The sequence below is a fragment of the Scyliorhinus torazame genome, chromosome 6 (assembly GCF_047496885.1).
Source record: "Scyliorhinus torazame isolate Kashiwa2021f chromosome 6, sScyTor2.1, whole genome shotgun sequence".
Lineage (NCBI taxonomy): Eukaryota > Metazoa > Chordata > Chondrichthyes > Carcharhiniformes > Scyliorhinidae > Scyliorhinus > Scyliorhinus torazame.
In genome coordinates this window covers 287949218-287964914 of record NC_092712.1, presented here as the reverse complement: position 1 = coordinate 287964914, position 15697 = coordinate 287949218, and the positions used below count along the sequence as shown (strand labels likewise).

Here is a 15697-nt window from a genome sequence, read left to right as displayed (position 1 = left end):
CGGCAAGATCCTGAACTTGAACTAATGCTCGGCTCCGTATTACTTCACTTCTTTGGGACTCTGTGTAGTCCCAGAAGTGGCCACCGGTTCTGGTGGTGCTGCAGGATAAGAGCACTCATTGCTGACTATTTGATTGCATGGCAGCTCCCGGATTCCACTTGGATGGGGGCAGAAGTTCTGGCTGAGCCAATTAAAGGCCCTATTGTATCTAAATGGCTGACTGGTGAGCTGGCCATTTGAAGCACACTTGCCTCTGACTTTTACATTGGTGTGCAGAAGGAGCATACTTGTAGAGTAAAGTTCTGCCACCCATATTTTCTCTCCCTCCCCCGCACCCCCAATTTTCTTCCTGCAACTTCCCCAATCCCCTCACTCTCTCTATCTCTCTCTCTCGTATGCCTCTCCAAATTGCTCTCCCCAAATCTCTTCCCCAATTTTTTTCTTTTCTTTCAGTTCTCCTCACCTTGCAGCATTGTCATTCACTTTTCCTTCATACTTTCCTCTCCATCTTTCCACTCCCAATCCCTGTGCTGGTCCCTGCCCACTTCCTTAGTTCTCAAGTTCCTTCGGTGATATCACCTGGGTATGAGGGAAACAACCTCACACAAAGGGAAACCTCTGAAGGGAGTGAAGCATCAGTTTGCTCACAACCATTCAGTTATTTCACCCTGCCTACTTCAAGCCCAGCTGCTTGGTGGAATTGTGAAAAGTAGGAATAAATGTGCATGGGGAAAAAAGAGGATAAACTGTCAAGTTCATTGGAACTGACAAATCAACCACCAAAACCGTTAGACGTCATCTGTTGGAGGAACCTGTTAAGTTATTAAGGTTTTCAAAATTATTCCTTTCAATGTGGCTGCTTGGCTGAAGTATGCCAGGCTTCTGGCATTAAAAGGAACTCAACAATTATCACAATCTTGAGGAGACTACACAGTTGTTCCTAATCTTCTACGTCTGCCCTGATGGTAAATTTGCTACCAATCAACGCATACTGGAAAATTGAACAGCAAAGCATCCATGATATTCCCAAATCCACTCACTGCCAGTGGGCAAGGCTCCCAATTCTAGCACTGGCTTCAAAGTTTTCTCCAACCATGGAATCAATCTGCTAGTTTAAAAAGTAATATTCAAAATTTCTCAACTCACCATTTGGACTGTGTGCTTCAAATGAAATCCATTGTTCCAGGTCCTTTAGGGTATCAAAGTTGTCTAGATGAAATGCTTTTTCATGGGATCCTGAAATCGTCACAAGCTCAGCATGATTAGCAGAGCCAATACCGATGGCAAAAACATTAAGCCCTCTATCTCTGATGGCTCTGGCAGCTTCAGACACATGATCGCCTGACTCTCCATCTGTAATCAGTATGAGGTATTGTTGTATTCCAGGCCGGCCCCCTTTTGAGCTATCAAAGTAGTCGATTGTAAAGTTCAGTGCTTGGCCGGTATTTGTACCCCCATGTAACTGCTGAATCTGATGAACAGCTTTCAGTAATACTGCTTTGTCATCATATTGATCAAGCTGAAATTCCAAACGTGGCTTAGTGCTGAACTGTATGATGCCAATTTGGACTCTGGTTTTACCAAACTCATTTTTGTTGATAAAGCTTATTATAGCTTCTTTTACTTGTTCAAAGTTTTGAGAGTGTATACTACTTGATCCATCAATTAGGAAAATGATGTCCGCCACTTCTGGATTACTGCCCGCTGCAGGAAAATAAAACAAAAAAGATTTGTTTGCAATTTCATCATTTGTGCCAGGAAGCAGAGGGACTTTTAAGCAATCTATGTTTGTATTGTTGGATATTAGAAGTAAAAGTAGTGTTTCTCCGGCCGCGTTCACCTGGCGACAGGAAAATGAGGAACGAGGTCATTGGAGAACGCATCTCCATTCTACGTGGCACACCGTTGGCGTTCATGCGGCGGGCGGACAGCAGAATCCGGCCCAAAGGTACAGATTTAAGTGAGTATAATTAAATGTTTTTTTGAAATAAAGTTTAACACTTCAGTTTAATTTGCGCTAAGCAATGGTGCTTGCATGTTTGGGAGGTTTGGTTTCATTTCAAACTTTGTCTGTATTGTTATTAGAGAGTTTACATTGTTAAAAATCAAACAGGAGCACTGGAATTTGGTTCACAACCAGGGGCCACTTTAAGTTAGAAAGACTTTTTGCATTTAGTTAAGGCTGGACCCAAGGCTGCTGGAGGTAGGTAGCTGGAGGAGAAACAGCTCTCCCAACTGTGCCAGAAGCAGAGAAGCAGAACAATGAAGTCATGGGAAGGAAGCAAGTCCCAGAAACTAATGAACAGATAGTTCGAGAAACCTAGGAATTACAAGAGATGTTCCAGGTAAACTGAACTCAAAAGAACAAAGGAACTGGCAATTGAAAAAAGGTACTGTTCATTGAAGTTAAAGCAAGGGAATGAGAGAGAGAGAGAGAGTCTCCAGTTAAAGACAGCTGAAAAGTACAGGCCTGATGGAATTGGCTAGCGACAAGCCAGTTATCTGAAGTGATCCTAAGGTTGGTGATATCTTAATGCCTGTGAAGCAATAGTGATCTATTGTTGTGGCTGTGTCCTTAGAGATCGTGTGGAAGATTGAAAGCACATGGCAATTCAAAATAGAAAATCCTTCGAAGGAGATTCTACAATCCTCAAAATTACTTCTTGCTGGAAGAAAGAGCTGAGGGAAAACGTTGTTTGGACGAAGAATCTAAGGCATGTCTTTTCAAGAGTTAAATTTGTGAAACACTTGAGTAGAAGTCAGAGTCCATTGAGGCCAGTTGGCTCACAGTGTAAGAAACATCTGGGGGAAATTGAGGTGGAATCTACAGAAGTTTGATTGGGTGTCATCTGCCACTTGGTTTCAGAGTGGGCTGTGAAGAGAAGTCAGGGATAGCAATGAAAAATCAATGATGAAACACTTTCTCTTTCCTAAAAGCTCCTCCCTTAGACAAAAGCCTTTCAAACAGCAGCTGTTATAAGTGTCAGAGGATTCCAAGAAAGTCCCAGCACTTGAAAACCCTCACATTCCCTGAGAGCCATTAATTTTGTAAGCACCCTTTTAGTTTAACCGAGCAAGCCTCACTAGCCTGTGATTGACTGTTTCCAGGTTCAGGCATAACTGTGTGATAGATTATTTATTTATTTTTCCTTTCACGTTTGAATGCATCTCAAGAACAGTTCTTTGATGCGAACCACAATGTTTGCAAACACTCTTGCAATGATTGTCTGTTCCTCACCACATCAAAGGAGCTAAATTGCTTCAGTTCCTCATTTCTCACTTCCAGGTTTCATTTGCCCCTTTCCCTGTCTACCTGGTCCCCTAAGCTCTGCACCGGAGGCTGTGTCTGGTCCCGGCAAGATGCCAACATTGAACTAATGCCCGGCTCTGTACTACTCCACTTCTTTGGGACTCAGTGTAGTCCCAGAAATAGCCACTGGTTCTGGTGGTGCTGCAGGATAAGAGCACTCACTGCTGACTATCTGATTGCATGGCAGCTCCCGGAGGAAGGATATCTTCTTGGATGGGGGCAGAAGTTCTGGATGAGCAAATTAAAGGCCCTATTGTAGTTAAATGGCTGAAGAGTGAGCTGGCCATTTGAAGCACACTTGCCTCTGACTTTTATATTGGTGTGCGGAAGGACCATACTCGTAGACTTACGTTCTGCCTGCCATATTTTCTCTCCCTTCCCCGCACCCCCAATTTTCTTCCTGTAACTTCCCCAATCCCCTCACTCTCTCTATCTCTCTCTCTCGTCTGCCTCTCCGAATTACTCGCCCCAAATCTCTTCCCCAATTTTTTTCTTTTCTTTCAGTTATCCTCACCTTCCAGATTCGTCATTCACTTTACCTTCATATTTTCCTCTCCATCTTTCAATTCCCAATCCCTGTGCTGTTCCCTGCCCACTTCCTTAGTTCTCAAAGGGCAGCACGGTAGCATTGTGGATAGCACAATTGCTTCACAGCTCCAGGGTCCCAGGTTCGATTTCGGCTTGGGTCACTGTCTGTGTGGAGTCTGCACATCCTCCCCGTGTGTGCGTGGGTTTTCTCCGGGTGCTCTGGTTTCCTCCCACAGTCCAAAGATGTGCAGGTTAGCTGGATTGGCCATGATAAATTGCCCTTAGTGTCCAAAATTCCCCTTAGTGTTGGGTGAGGTTACTGGGTTCTGGGGATAGAATGGAGGTGTTGACCTTCGGTAGGGTGCTCTTTCCAAGAGCCGGTGCAGACTCGATGGGCCGAATGGCCTCCTTCTGCACTGTGAATTCTATGATTCTATGAAAGTTCCTTCGGTGATATCACCTGGGTGTGAGGGAAACAATGTCACACAAAGGGAAACCTCTGAAGAGAGTGAAGCATCAGTTTGCTCACAACTATTCAGTTAGTTCACCCTGCCTACTTCAAGCCCAGCTGCTTGGTGGAATTGTTAAAAGTAGGAATAAATGTGCATGGGGAAAAAAGAGGATCAACTGTCAAGTTTATTGGAACTGACAAATCAACCACCAAAACGGTTAAACGTCATCTGTTGGAGAAGCCTGTTAAGTTGTTAAGGTTTTCAAAATTCTTACTTTCAATGTGACTGCTTGGCTGAAGTATGCCAGGCTCCTGGCATTAAAAGGAACGCAACAATTATCACAATCTTGAGGAGACAACACAGTTGTTACTAATCTTCTACGTCTGCACTGATGGTAAATTTGCTACCAATCAACGCATACTGGAAAGATGAACAGCAAAGCATCCATGATATTCCCAAATCCATTGCCAGTGGCAAGGCTCCCAATTCTAGCACTGGCTTCAAAGTTTTCTCCAACCATGGAATCAATCTGCTAGTTTAAAAAGAAAAATTCAAACTTTTTCAACTCACCATTTGGATTGCGTGCTTCAAATGAAATCCATTTTTCCAGGTCCTTTAGGGTATCAAAGTTGTCTAGATGAAATGCTTTTTCATGGGATCCTGAAATCGTCACAAGCTCAGCATGATTAGCAGCGCCAATACCGATGGCAAAAACATTAAGCCCTCTATCTCTGATGGCTCTGGCAGCTTCAGACACCTGATCACCTGACTCTCCATCTGTAATCAGTATGAGGTATTGTTGTATTCCAGGCCGGCCCCCTTTTGAGCTATCAAAGTAGTCGATTGTAAAGTTCAGTGCTTGGCCGGTATTTGTACCCCCATGTAACTGTTGAATCTGATGAACAGCTTTCAGTAATACTGCTTTGTCATCATATTGATCAAGCTGAAATTCCAAACGTGGCTTAGTGCTGAACTGTATGACACCAATTTGGACTCTGGTTTTACCAAACTCATTTTTGTTGATAAAGGTTTCTATAGCTGATTTTACTTTTTCAAAGTCTTGAGAGCGTATACTACTTGATCCATCGATTAGGAAAATGATGTCCGCCACTTCTGGATTACTGCCGGCTGCAGGAAAATAAATCAAAAAAGATTTGTTTGCAATTTCATCATTTGTGCCAGGAAGGAGAGGGAGTTTTAAGCAATCTATGTTTGTATAGTTGGATATTAGAAGTAAAGGTAGTGGTTCTCCGGCTGCGTCCACCTGGTGACAGGAAAATGAGGAACGAGGTCATTGGGAACCCATCTCCATTCTACGTGGCACACCATTGGCATTCATGCGGCGGGCGGGCAGCAGAATCCGGCCCAAAGGTACAGATTTAGTGAGTATAATTAAATCTTTTTTTGAAATAAAGTTGAACACTTAAGTTTAATTTGCGCTCAGCAATGGTGTTTGCATGTTTGGGAGGTTTGGTTTCATTTCAAACTTTGACTGTTTTGTGATTAGAGAGTTTACCATGTTAAAAACCAAACAGGAGCACTGGAATTTGCTTAGCAACCAGGGGCCACTTTAAGTTTGAAATTCTTTTTGCATTTAGTTAAGGCTGGACCCAAGGCAGCTGGAGGTAGGTAGCTGGAGGAGAAACAGCTCTCCCAACTGTGCCAGAAGCAGAGAAGCAGAACAATGAAGTCATGGGAAGGAAGCAAGTCCCAGAGACTAACGAACAAATGGTTCGAGAAACCTTGGAATTACAAGAGATGTTCCAAGAAAATGGGAGTCAAAACAACAAAGGACCTGGAAATTGAAAAAAGGTACTGTTCATTGACGTTAAAGGAAGGGACAGAGAGAGAGAATCTCCAGTTAAAGACAGCTGAAAAGTACAGACCTGATGGAGTCGGCTAGCAAGAAGCCAGTTATCTGAAGTAATCCTAAGGTTGGTGAGATCTTAATGCCTGTGAAGCAACAGTGATCTATTGTGGAGGCTGTGTCCTTAGAGATCGTGTGGAAGATTGAAAGCACATGGCAATTCAAAATAGAAAATCCTTCTAAGGAGATTCTACAATCCTCAAAATTACTTCTTGCTGGAAGAAAGAGCTGAGGGAAAACGTTGTTTGGACGAAGAATCTAAGGCGTGTCTTTTCAAGAGTTAAATTTGTGAAACACTTGAGTAGAAGTCAGAGTCCATTGAGGCCAGTTGGCTCACAGTGTAAGAAACATCTGGGGGAAATTGAGGTGGAATCTACAGAAGTTTGATTGGGTGTCATCTGCCACTTGGTTTCAGAGTGGGCTGTGAAGAGAAGTCAGGGATAGCAATGAAAAATCAATGATGAAACACTTTCTCTTTCCTAAAAGCTCCTCCCTTAGACAAAAGCCTTTCAAACAGCAGCTGTTACAAGTGTCAGAGGATTCCAAGAAAGCCCCCAGCACTTCAAAACCGTCACATTCCCTGAGAGCCATTAATTTTGTAAGCACCCATTTAGCTTCACCGAGCAAGACCTCACTAGCCTGTGGTTGACTGTTTCCAGGTTCAGGCATAACTGTGTGATGGATTATTTATTTATTGTTCCCTTCACGTTTGAATGCATCTCAAGTACAGTTCTTTGATGCGAACCACAATGATTACAAACATGCTTGCAATGATTGTCTGCTCCTCACCACATCAAAGGAGCTAAATAGTTTAATTTCCTCATTTCTCACCTCCAGGTTTCATTTGCCCGTTTCACTGTCTAACTGGTCCCCTTAACTCTCCACCGGAGGCTGTGTCTGGTGCCGGCAAGATCCTGAACTTGAACTAATGCTCGGCTCCGTATTACTTCACTTCTTTGGGACTCTGTGTAGTCCCAGAAGTGGCCACCGGTTCTGGTGGTGCTGCAGGATAAGAGCACTCATTGCTGACTATTTGATTGCATGGCAGCTCCCGGATTCCACTTGGATGGGGGCAGAAGTTCTGGCTGAGCCAATTAAAGGCCCTATTGTATCTAAATGGCTGACGGGTGAGCTGGCCATTTGAAGCACACTTGCCTCTGACTTTTACATTGGTGTGCAGAAGGAGCATACTTGTAGAGTAAAGTTCTGCCACCCATATTTTCTCTCCCTCCCCCGCACCCCCAATTTTCTTCCGGCAACTTCCCCAATCCCCTCACTCTCTCTATCTCTCTCTCTCGTATGCCTCTCCAAATTGCTCTCCCCAAATCTCTTCCCCAATTTTTTTCTTTTCTTTCAGTTCTCCTCACCTTCCAGCATTGTCATTCACTTTTCCTTCATACTTTCCTCTCCATCTTTCCACTCCCAATCCCTGTGCTGGTCCCTGCCCACTTCCTTAGTTCTCAAGTTCCTTCGGTGATATCACCTGGGTATGAGGGAAACAACCTCACACAAAGGGAAACCTCTGAAGGGAGTGAAGCATCAGTTTGCTCACAACCATTCAGTTATTTCACCCTGCCTACTTCAAGCCCAGCTGCTTGGTGGAATTGTGAAAAGTAGGAATAAATGTGCATGGGGAAAAAAGAGGATAAACTGTCAAGTTCATTGGAACTGACAAATCAACCACCAAAACCGTTAGACGTCATCTGTTGGAGGAACCTGTTAAGTTATTAAGGTTTTCAAAATTATTCCTTTCAATGTGGCTGCTTGGCTGAAGTATGCCAGGCTTCTGGCATTAAAAGGAACTCAACAATTATCACAATCTTGAGGAGACTACACAGATGTTCCTAATCTTCTACGTCTGCCCTGATGGTAAATTTGCTACCAATCAACGCATACTGGAAAATTGAACAGCAAAGCATCCATGATATTCCCAAATCCACTCACTGCCAGTGGGCAAGGCTCCCAATTCTAGCACTGGCTTCAAAGTTTTCTCCAACCATGGAATCAATCTGCTAGTTTAAAAAGTAATATTCAAAATTTCTCAACTCACCATTTGGACTGTGTGCTTCAAATGAAATCCATTGTTCCAGGTCCTTTAGGGTATCAAAGTTGTCTAGATGAAATGCTTTTTCATGGGATCCTGAAATCGTCACAAGCTCAGCATGATTAGCAGAGCCAATACCGATGGCAAAAACATTAAGCCCTCTATCTCTGATGGCTCTGGCAGCTTCAGACACATGATCGCCTGACTCTCCATCTGTAATCAGTATGAGGTATTGTTGTATTCCAGGCCGGCCCCCTTTTGAGCTATCAAAGTAGTCGATTGTAAAGTTCAGTGCTTGGCCGGTATTTGTACCCCCATGTAACTGCTGAATCTGATGAACAGCTTTCAGTAATACTGCTTTGTCATCATATTGATCAAGCTGAAATTCCAAACGTGGCTTAGTGCTGAACTGTATGATGCCAATTTGGACTCTGGTTTTACCAAACTCATTTTTGTTGATAAAGCTTATTATAGCTTCTTTTACTCGTTCAAAGTTTTGAGAGTGTATACTACTTGATCCATCGATTAGGAAAATGATGTCCGCCACTTCTGGATTACTGCCCGCTGCAGGAAAATAAAACAAAAAAGATTTGTTTGCAATTTCATCATTTGTGCCAGGAAGCAGAGGGACTTTTAAGCAATCTATGTTTGTATTGTTGGATATTAGAAGTAAAGGTAGTGTTTCTCCGGCCGCGTTCACCTGGCGACAGGAAAATGAGGAACGAGGTCATTGGAGAACGCATCTCCATTCTACGTGGCACACCGTTGGCGTTCATGCGGCGGGCGGATAGCAGAATCCGGCCCAAAGGTACAGATTTAAGTGAGTATAATTAAATGTTTTTTTGAAATAAAGTTTAACACTTCAGTTTAATTTGCGCTAAGCAATGGTGCTTGCATGTTTGGGAGGTTTGGTTTCATTTCAAACTTTGTCTGTATTGTTATTAGAGAGTTTACATTGTTAAAAATCAAACAGGAGCACTGGAATTTGGTTCACAACCAGGGGCCACTTTAAGTTAGAAAGACTTTTTGCATTTAGTTAAGGCTGGACCCAAGGCTGCTGGAGGTAGGTAGCTGGAGGAGAAACAGCTCTCCCAACTGTGCCAGAAGCAGAGAAGCAGAACAATGAAGTCATGGGAAGGAAGCAAGTCCCAGAAACTAATGAACAGATAGTTCGAGAAACCTAGGAATTACAAGAGATGTTCCAGGTAAACTGAACTCAAAAGAACAAAGGAACTGGCAATTGAAAAAAGGTACTGTTCATTGAAGTTAAAGCAAGGGAATGAGAGAGAGAGAGAGAGAGTCTCCAGTTAAAGACAGCTGAAAAGTACAGGCCTGATGGAATTGGCTAGCGACAAGCCAGTTATCTGAAGTGATCCTAAGGTTGGTGATATCTTAATGCCTGTGAAGCAATAGTGATCTATTGTTGTGGCTGTGTCCTTAGAGATCGTGTGGAAGATTGAAAGCACATGGCAATTCAAAATAGAAAATCCTTCTAAGGAGATTCTACAATCCTCAAAATTACTTCTTGCTGGAAGAAAGAGCTGAGGGAAAACGTTGTTTGGACGAAGAATCTAAGGCATGTCTTTTCAAGAGTTAAATTTGTGAAACACTTGAGTAGAAGTCAGAGTCCATTGAGGCCAGTTGGCTCACAGTGTAAGAAACATCTGGGGGAAATTGAGGTGGAATCTACAGAAGTTTGATTGGGTGTCATCTGCCACTTGGTTTCAGAGTGGGCTGTGAAGAGAAGTCAGGGATAGCAATGAAAAATCAATGATGAAACACTTTCTCTTTCCTAAAAGCTCCTCCCTTAGACAAAAGCCTTTCAAACAGCAGCTGTTATAAGTGTCAGAGGATTCCAAGAAAGTCCCAGCACTTGAAAACCGTCACATTCCCTGAGAGCCATTAATTTTGTAAGCACCCTTTTAGTTTAACCGAGCAAGCCTCACTAGCCTGTGATTGACTGTTTCCAGGTTCAGGCATAACTGTGTGATGGATTATTTATTTATTTTTCCTTTCACGTTTGAATGCATCTCAAGTACAGTTCTTTGATGCGAACCACAATGTTTGCAAACACTCTTGCAATGATTGTCTGTTCCTCACCACATCAAAGGAGCTAAATTGCTTCAGTTCCTCATTTCTCACTTCCAGGTTTCATTTGCCCCTTTCCCTGTCTACCTGGTCCCCTAAGCTCTGCACCGGAGGCTGTGTCTGGTCCCGGCAAGATGCCGACATTGAACTAATGCCCGGCTCTGTACTACTCCACTTCTTTGGGACTCAGTGTAGTCCCAGAAATAGCCACTGGTTCTGGTGGTGCTGCAGGATAAGAGCACTCACTGCTGACTATCTGATTGCATGGCAGCTCCCGGAGGAAGGATATCTTCTTGGATGGGGGCAGAAGTTCTGGATGAGCAAATTAAAGGCCCTATTGTAGTTAAATGGCTGAAGAGTGAGCTGGCCATTTGAAGCACACTTGCCTCTGACTTTTATATTGGTGTGCGGAAGGACCATACTCGTAGACTTACGTTCTGCCTGCCATATTTTCTCTCCCTTCCCCGCACCCCCAATTTTCTTCCTGTAACTTCCCCAATCCCCTCACTCTCTCTATCTCTCTCTCTCATCTGCCTCTCCGAATTACTCGCCCCAAATCTCTTCCCCAATTTTTTTCTTTTCTTTCAGTTATCCTCACCTTCCAGATTCGTCATTCACTTTACCTTCATATTTTCCTCTCCATCTTTCAATTCCCAATCCCTGTGCTGTTCCCTGCCCACTTCCTTAGTTCTCAAAGGGCAGCACGGTAGCATTGTGGATAGCACAATTGCTTCACAGCTCCAGGGTCCCAGGTTCGATTTCGGCTTGGGTCACTGTCTGTGTGGAGTCTGCACATCCTCCCCGTGTGTGCGTGGGTTTTCTCCGGGTGCTCTGGTTTCCTCCCACAGTCCAAAGATGTGCAGGTTAGCTGGATTGGCCATGATAAATTGCCCTTAGTGTCCAAAATTCCCCTTAGTGTTGGGTGAGGTTACTGGGTTCTGGGGATAGAATGGAGGTGTTGACCTTCGGTAGGGTGCTCTTTCCAAGAGCCGGTGCAGATTCGATGGGCCGAATGGCCTCCTTCTGCACTGTGAATTCTATGATTCTATGAAAGTTCCTTCGGTGATATCACCTGGGTGTGAGGGAAACAATGTCACACAAAGGGAAACCTCTGAAGAGAGTGAAGCATCAGTTTGCTCACAACTATTCAGTTAGTTCACCCTGCCTACTTCAAGCCCAGCTGCTTGGTGGAATTGTTAAAAGTAGGAATAAATGTGCATGGGGAAAAAAGAGGATCAACTGTCAAGTTTATTGGAACTGACAAATCAACCACCAAAACGGTTAAACGTCATCTGTTGGAGAAGCCTGTTAAGTTGTTAAGGTTTTCAAAATTCTTACTTTCAATGTGACTGCTTGGCTGAAGTATGCCAGGCTCCTGGCATTAAAAGGAACGCAACAATTATCACAATCTTGAGGAGACAACACAGTTGTTACTAATCTTCTACGTCTGCACTGATGGTAAATTTGCGACCAATCAACGCATACTGGAAAGATGAACAGCAAAGCATCCATGATATTCCCAAATCCATTGCCAGTGGCAAGGCTCCCAATTCTAGCACTGGCTTCAAAGTTTTCTCCAACCATGGAATCAATCTGCTAGTTTAAAAAGAAAAATTCAAACTTTTTCAACTCACCATTTGGATTGCGTGCTTCAAATGAAATCCATTTTTCCAGGTCCTTTAGGGTATCAAAGTTGTCTAGATGAAATGCTTTTTCATGGGATCCTGAAATCGTCACAAGCTCAGCATGATTAGCAGCGCCAATACCGATGGCAAAAACATTAAGCCCTCTATCTCTGATGGCTCTGGCAGCTTCAGACACCTGATCACCTGACTCTCCATCTGTAATCAGTATGAGGTATTGTTGTATTCCAGGCCGGCCCCCTTTTGAGCTATCAAAGTAGCCGATTGTAAAGTTCAGTGCTTGGCCGGTATTTGTACCCCCATGTAACTGCTGAATCTGATGAACAGCTTTCAGTAATACTGCTTTGTCATCATATTGATCAAGCTGAAATTCCAAACGTGGCTTAGTGCTGAACTGTATGACACCAATTTGGACTCTGGTTTTACCAAACTCATTTTTGTTGATAAAGCTTATTATAGCTTCTTTTACTTGTTCAAAGTTTTGAGAGTGTATACTACTTGATCCATCGATTAGGAAAATGATGTCCGCCACTTCTGGATTACTGCCGGCTGCAGGAAAATAAATCAAAAAAGATTTGTTTGCAATTTCATCATTTGTGCCAGGAAGGAGAGGGAGTTTTAAGCAATCTAGGTTTGTATTGTTGGATATTAGAAGTAAAGGTCGTGGTTCTCCGGCTGCGTCCACCTGGTGACAGGAAAATGAGGAACGAGGTCATTGGGAACCCATCTCCATTCTACGTGGCACAACATTGGCATTCATGCGGCGGGCGGGCAGCAGAATCCGGCCCAAAGGTACAGATTTAGTGAGTATAATTAAATCTTTTTTTGAAATAAAGTTGAACACTTAAGTTTAATTTGCGCTAAGCAATGGTGTTTGCATGTTTGGGAGGTTTGGTTTCATTTCAAACTTTGACTGTTTTGTGATTAGAGAGTTTACCATGTTAAAAACCAAACAGGAGCACTGGAATTTGCTTAGCAACCAGGGGCCACTTTAAGTTTGAAATTCTTTTTGCATTTAGTTAAGGCTGGACCCAAGGCAGCTGGAGGTAGGTAGCTGGAGGAGAAACAGCTCTCCCAACTGTGCCAGAAGCAGAGAAGCAGAACAATGAAGTCATGGGAAGGAAGCAAGTCCCAGAGACTAATGAACAAATGGTTCGAGAAACCTTGGAATTACAAGAGATGTTCCAGGAAAATGGGGGTCAAAACAACAAAGGACCTGGAAATTGTAAAAAGGTACTGTTCATTGAAGTTAAAGGAAGGGACAGAGAGAGAGAATCTCCAGTTAAAGACAGCTGAAAAGTACAGACCTGATGGAGTCGGCTAGCAAGAAGCCAGTTATCTGAAGTAATCCTAAGGTTGGTGATATCTTAATGCCTGTGAAGCAACAGTGATCTATTGTGGTGGCTGTGTCCTTAGAGATCGTGTGGAAGATTGAAAGCACATGGCAATTCAAAATAGAAAATCCTTCGAAGGAGATTCTACAATCCTCAAAATTACTTCTTGCTGGAAGAAAGAGCTGAGGGAAAACGTTCTTTGGACGAAGATTCTAAGGCATGTCTTTTCAAGACTTAAATTTGTGAAACACTTGAGTGGAAGTCAGAGCCCATTGAGGCCAGTTGGCTCACAGTGTAAGAAACATCTGGGGGGAATTGAGGAGGAATCTACAGAAGTTAAATTGGGTGTATCTGCCACTTGGTTTTAGAGTGGGCTGTGAAGAGAAGTCAGGGATTGCAGTGAAAAATCAATGATGAAACACTTTTCCTTTCCTAAAAGCTGCTCCCTGAGACAAAAGCCTTTCAAACAGCAGCTGTTACAAGTGTCAGAGGATTCCAAGAAAGCCCCCAGCACTTCAAAACCGTCACATTCCCTGAGAGCCATTAATTTTGTAAGCACCCATTTAGCTTCACCGAGCAAGACCTCACTAGCCTGTGATTGACTGTTTCCAGGTTCAGGCATAACTGTCTGATGGATGATTTATTTATTGTTCCCTTCACGTTTGAATGCATCTCAAGTACAGTTCTTTGATGCGAACCACAATGTTTACAAACACGCTTGCAATGATTGTCTGCTCCTCACCACATCAAAGGAGCTAAATAGTTTAATTTCTTCATTTCTCACCTCCAGGTTTAATTTGCCCGTTTCACTGTCTAACTGGTCCCCTTAACTCTCCACCGGAGGCTGTGTCTGGTGCCGGCAAGATCCTGAACTTGAACTAATGCTCGGCTCCATATTACTTCACTTCTTTGGGACTCTGTGTAGTCCCAGAAATGGCCACCGGTTCTGGTGGTGCTGCAGGATAAGAGCACTCATTGCTGACTATTTGATTGCATGGCAGCTCCCGGAGGCAGGATATCCACTTGGATGGGGGCAGAAGTTCTGGCTGAGCCAATTAAAGGCCCTATTGTATCTAAATGGCTGACGGGTGAGCTGGCCATTTGAAGCACACTTGCCTCTGACTTTTACATTGGTGTGCAGAAGGAGCATACTTGTAGAGTAAAGTTCTGCCACCCATATTTTCTCTCCCTCCCCCGCACCCCCAATTTTCTTCCTGCAACTTCCCCAATCCCCTCACTCTCTCTATCTCTCTCTCTCGTATACCTCTCCAAATTGCTCTCCCCAAATCTCTTCCCCAATTTTTTTCTTTTCTTTCAGTTCTCCTCACCTTCCAGCATTGTCATTCACTTTTCCTTCATACTTTCCTCTCCATCTTTCCACTCCCAATCCCTGTGCTGGTCCCTGCCCACTTCCTTAGTTCTCAAGTTCCTTCGGTGATATCACCTGGGTATGAGGGAAACAACCTCACACAAAGGGAAACCTCTGAAGGGAGTGAAGCATCAGTTTGCTCACAACCATTCAGTTATTTCACCCTGCCTACTTCAAGCCCAGCTGCTTGGTGGAATTGTGAAAAGTAGGAATAAATGTGCATGGGGAAAAAAGAGGATAAACTGTCAAGTTCATTGGAACTGACAAATCAACCACCAAAACCGTTAGACGTCATCTGTTGGAGGAACCTGTTACGTTATTAAGGTTTTCAAAATTATTCCTTTCAATGTGGCTGCTTGCGTGAAGTATGTCAGGCTTCTGGCATTAAAAGGAACTCAACAATTATCACAATCTTGAGGAGACTACACAGTTGTTCCTAATCTTCTACGTCTGCCCTGATGGTAAATTTGCTACCAATCAACGCATACTGGAAAATTGAACAGCAAAGCATCCATGATATTCCCAAATCCACTCACTGCCAGTGGGCAAGGCTCCCAATTCTAGCACTGGCTTCAAAGTTTTCTCCAACCATGGAATCAATCTGCTAGTTTAAAAAGTAATATTCAAAATTTCTCAACTCACCATTTGGACTGTGTGCTTCAAATGAAATCCATTGTTCCAGGTCCTTTAGGGTATCAAAGTTGTCTAGATGAAATGCTTTTTCATGGGATCCTGAAATCGTCACAAGCTCAGCATGATTAGCAGAGCCAATACCGATGGCAAAAACATTAAGCCCTCTATCTCTGATGGCTCTGGCAGCTTCAGACACATGATCGCCTGACTCTCCATCTGTAATCAGTATGAGGTATTGTTGTATTCCAGGCCGGCCCCCTTTTGAGCTATCAAAGTAGTCGATTGTAAAGTTCAGTGCTTGGCCGGTATTTGTACCCCCATGTAACTGCTGAATCTGATGAACAGCTTTCAGTAATACTGCTTTGTCATCATATTGATCAAGCTGAAATTCCAAACGTGGCTTAGTGCTGAACTGTATGATGCCAATTT

General features: G+C 43.4%; 1 protein-coding gene across 1 annotated transcript in view; it reads right to left on the bottom strand.

The window, feature by feature from the left end:
- The window catches only part of LOC140425873 (collagen alpha-6(VI) chain-like), an 87458-nt gene that overhangs the window by 58425 nt on the left and 13336 nt on the right, over positions 1 to 15697 (bottom strand). Inside the window, exons 4-10 of the mRNA XM_072510253.1 lie at positions 11775 to 11885; positions 11628 to 11664; positions 8208 to 8297; positions 5210 to 5418; positions 4712 to 4822; positions 4565 to 4601; positions 1147 to 1236 (exon numbers count right to left, since the gene is read on the bottom strand). Of these exons, the coding sequence (XP_072366354.1) occupies positions 1147 to 1236; positions 4565 to 4601; positions 4712 to 4822; positions 5210 to 5418; positions 8208 to 8297; positions 11628 to 11664; positions 11775 to 11885 (685 nt within the window). The remainder of the gene's footprint in view (positions 1 to 1146; positions 1237 to 4564; positions 4602 to 4711; positions 4823 to 5209; positions 5419 to 8207; positions 8298 to 11627; positions 11665 to 11774; positions 11886 to 15697) is intronic.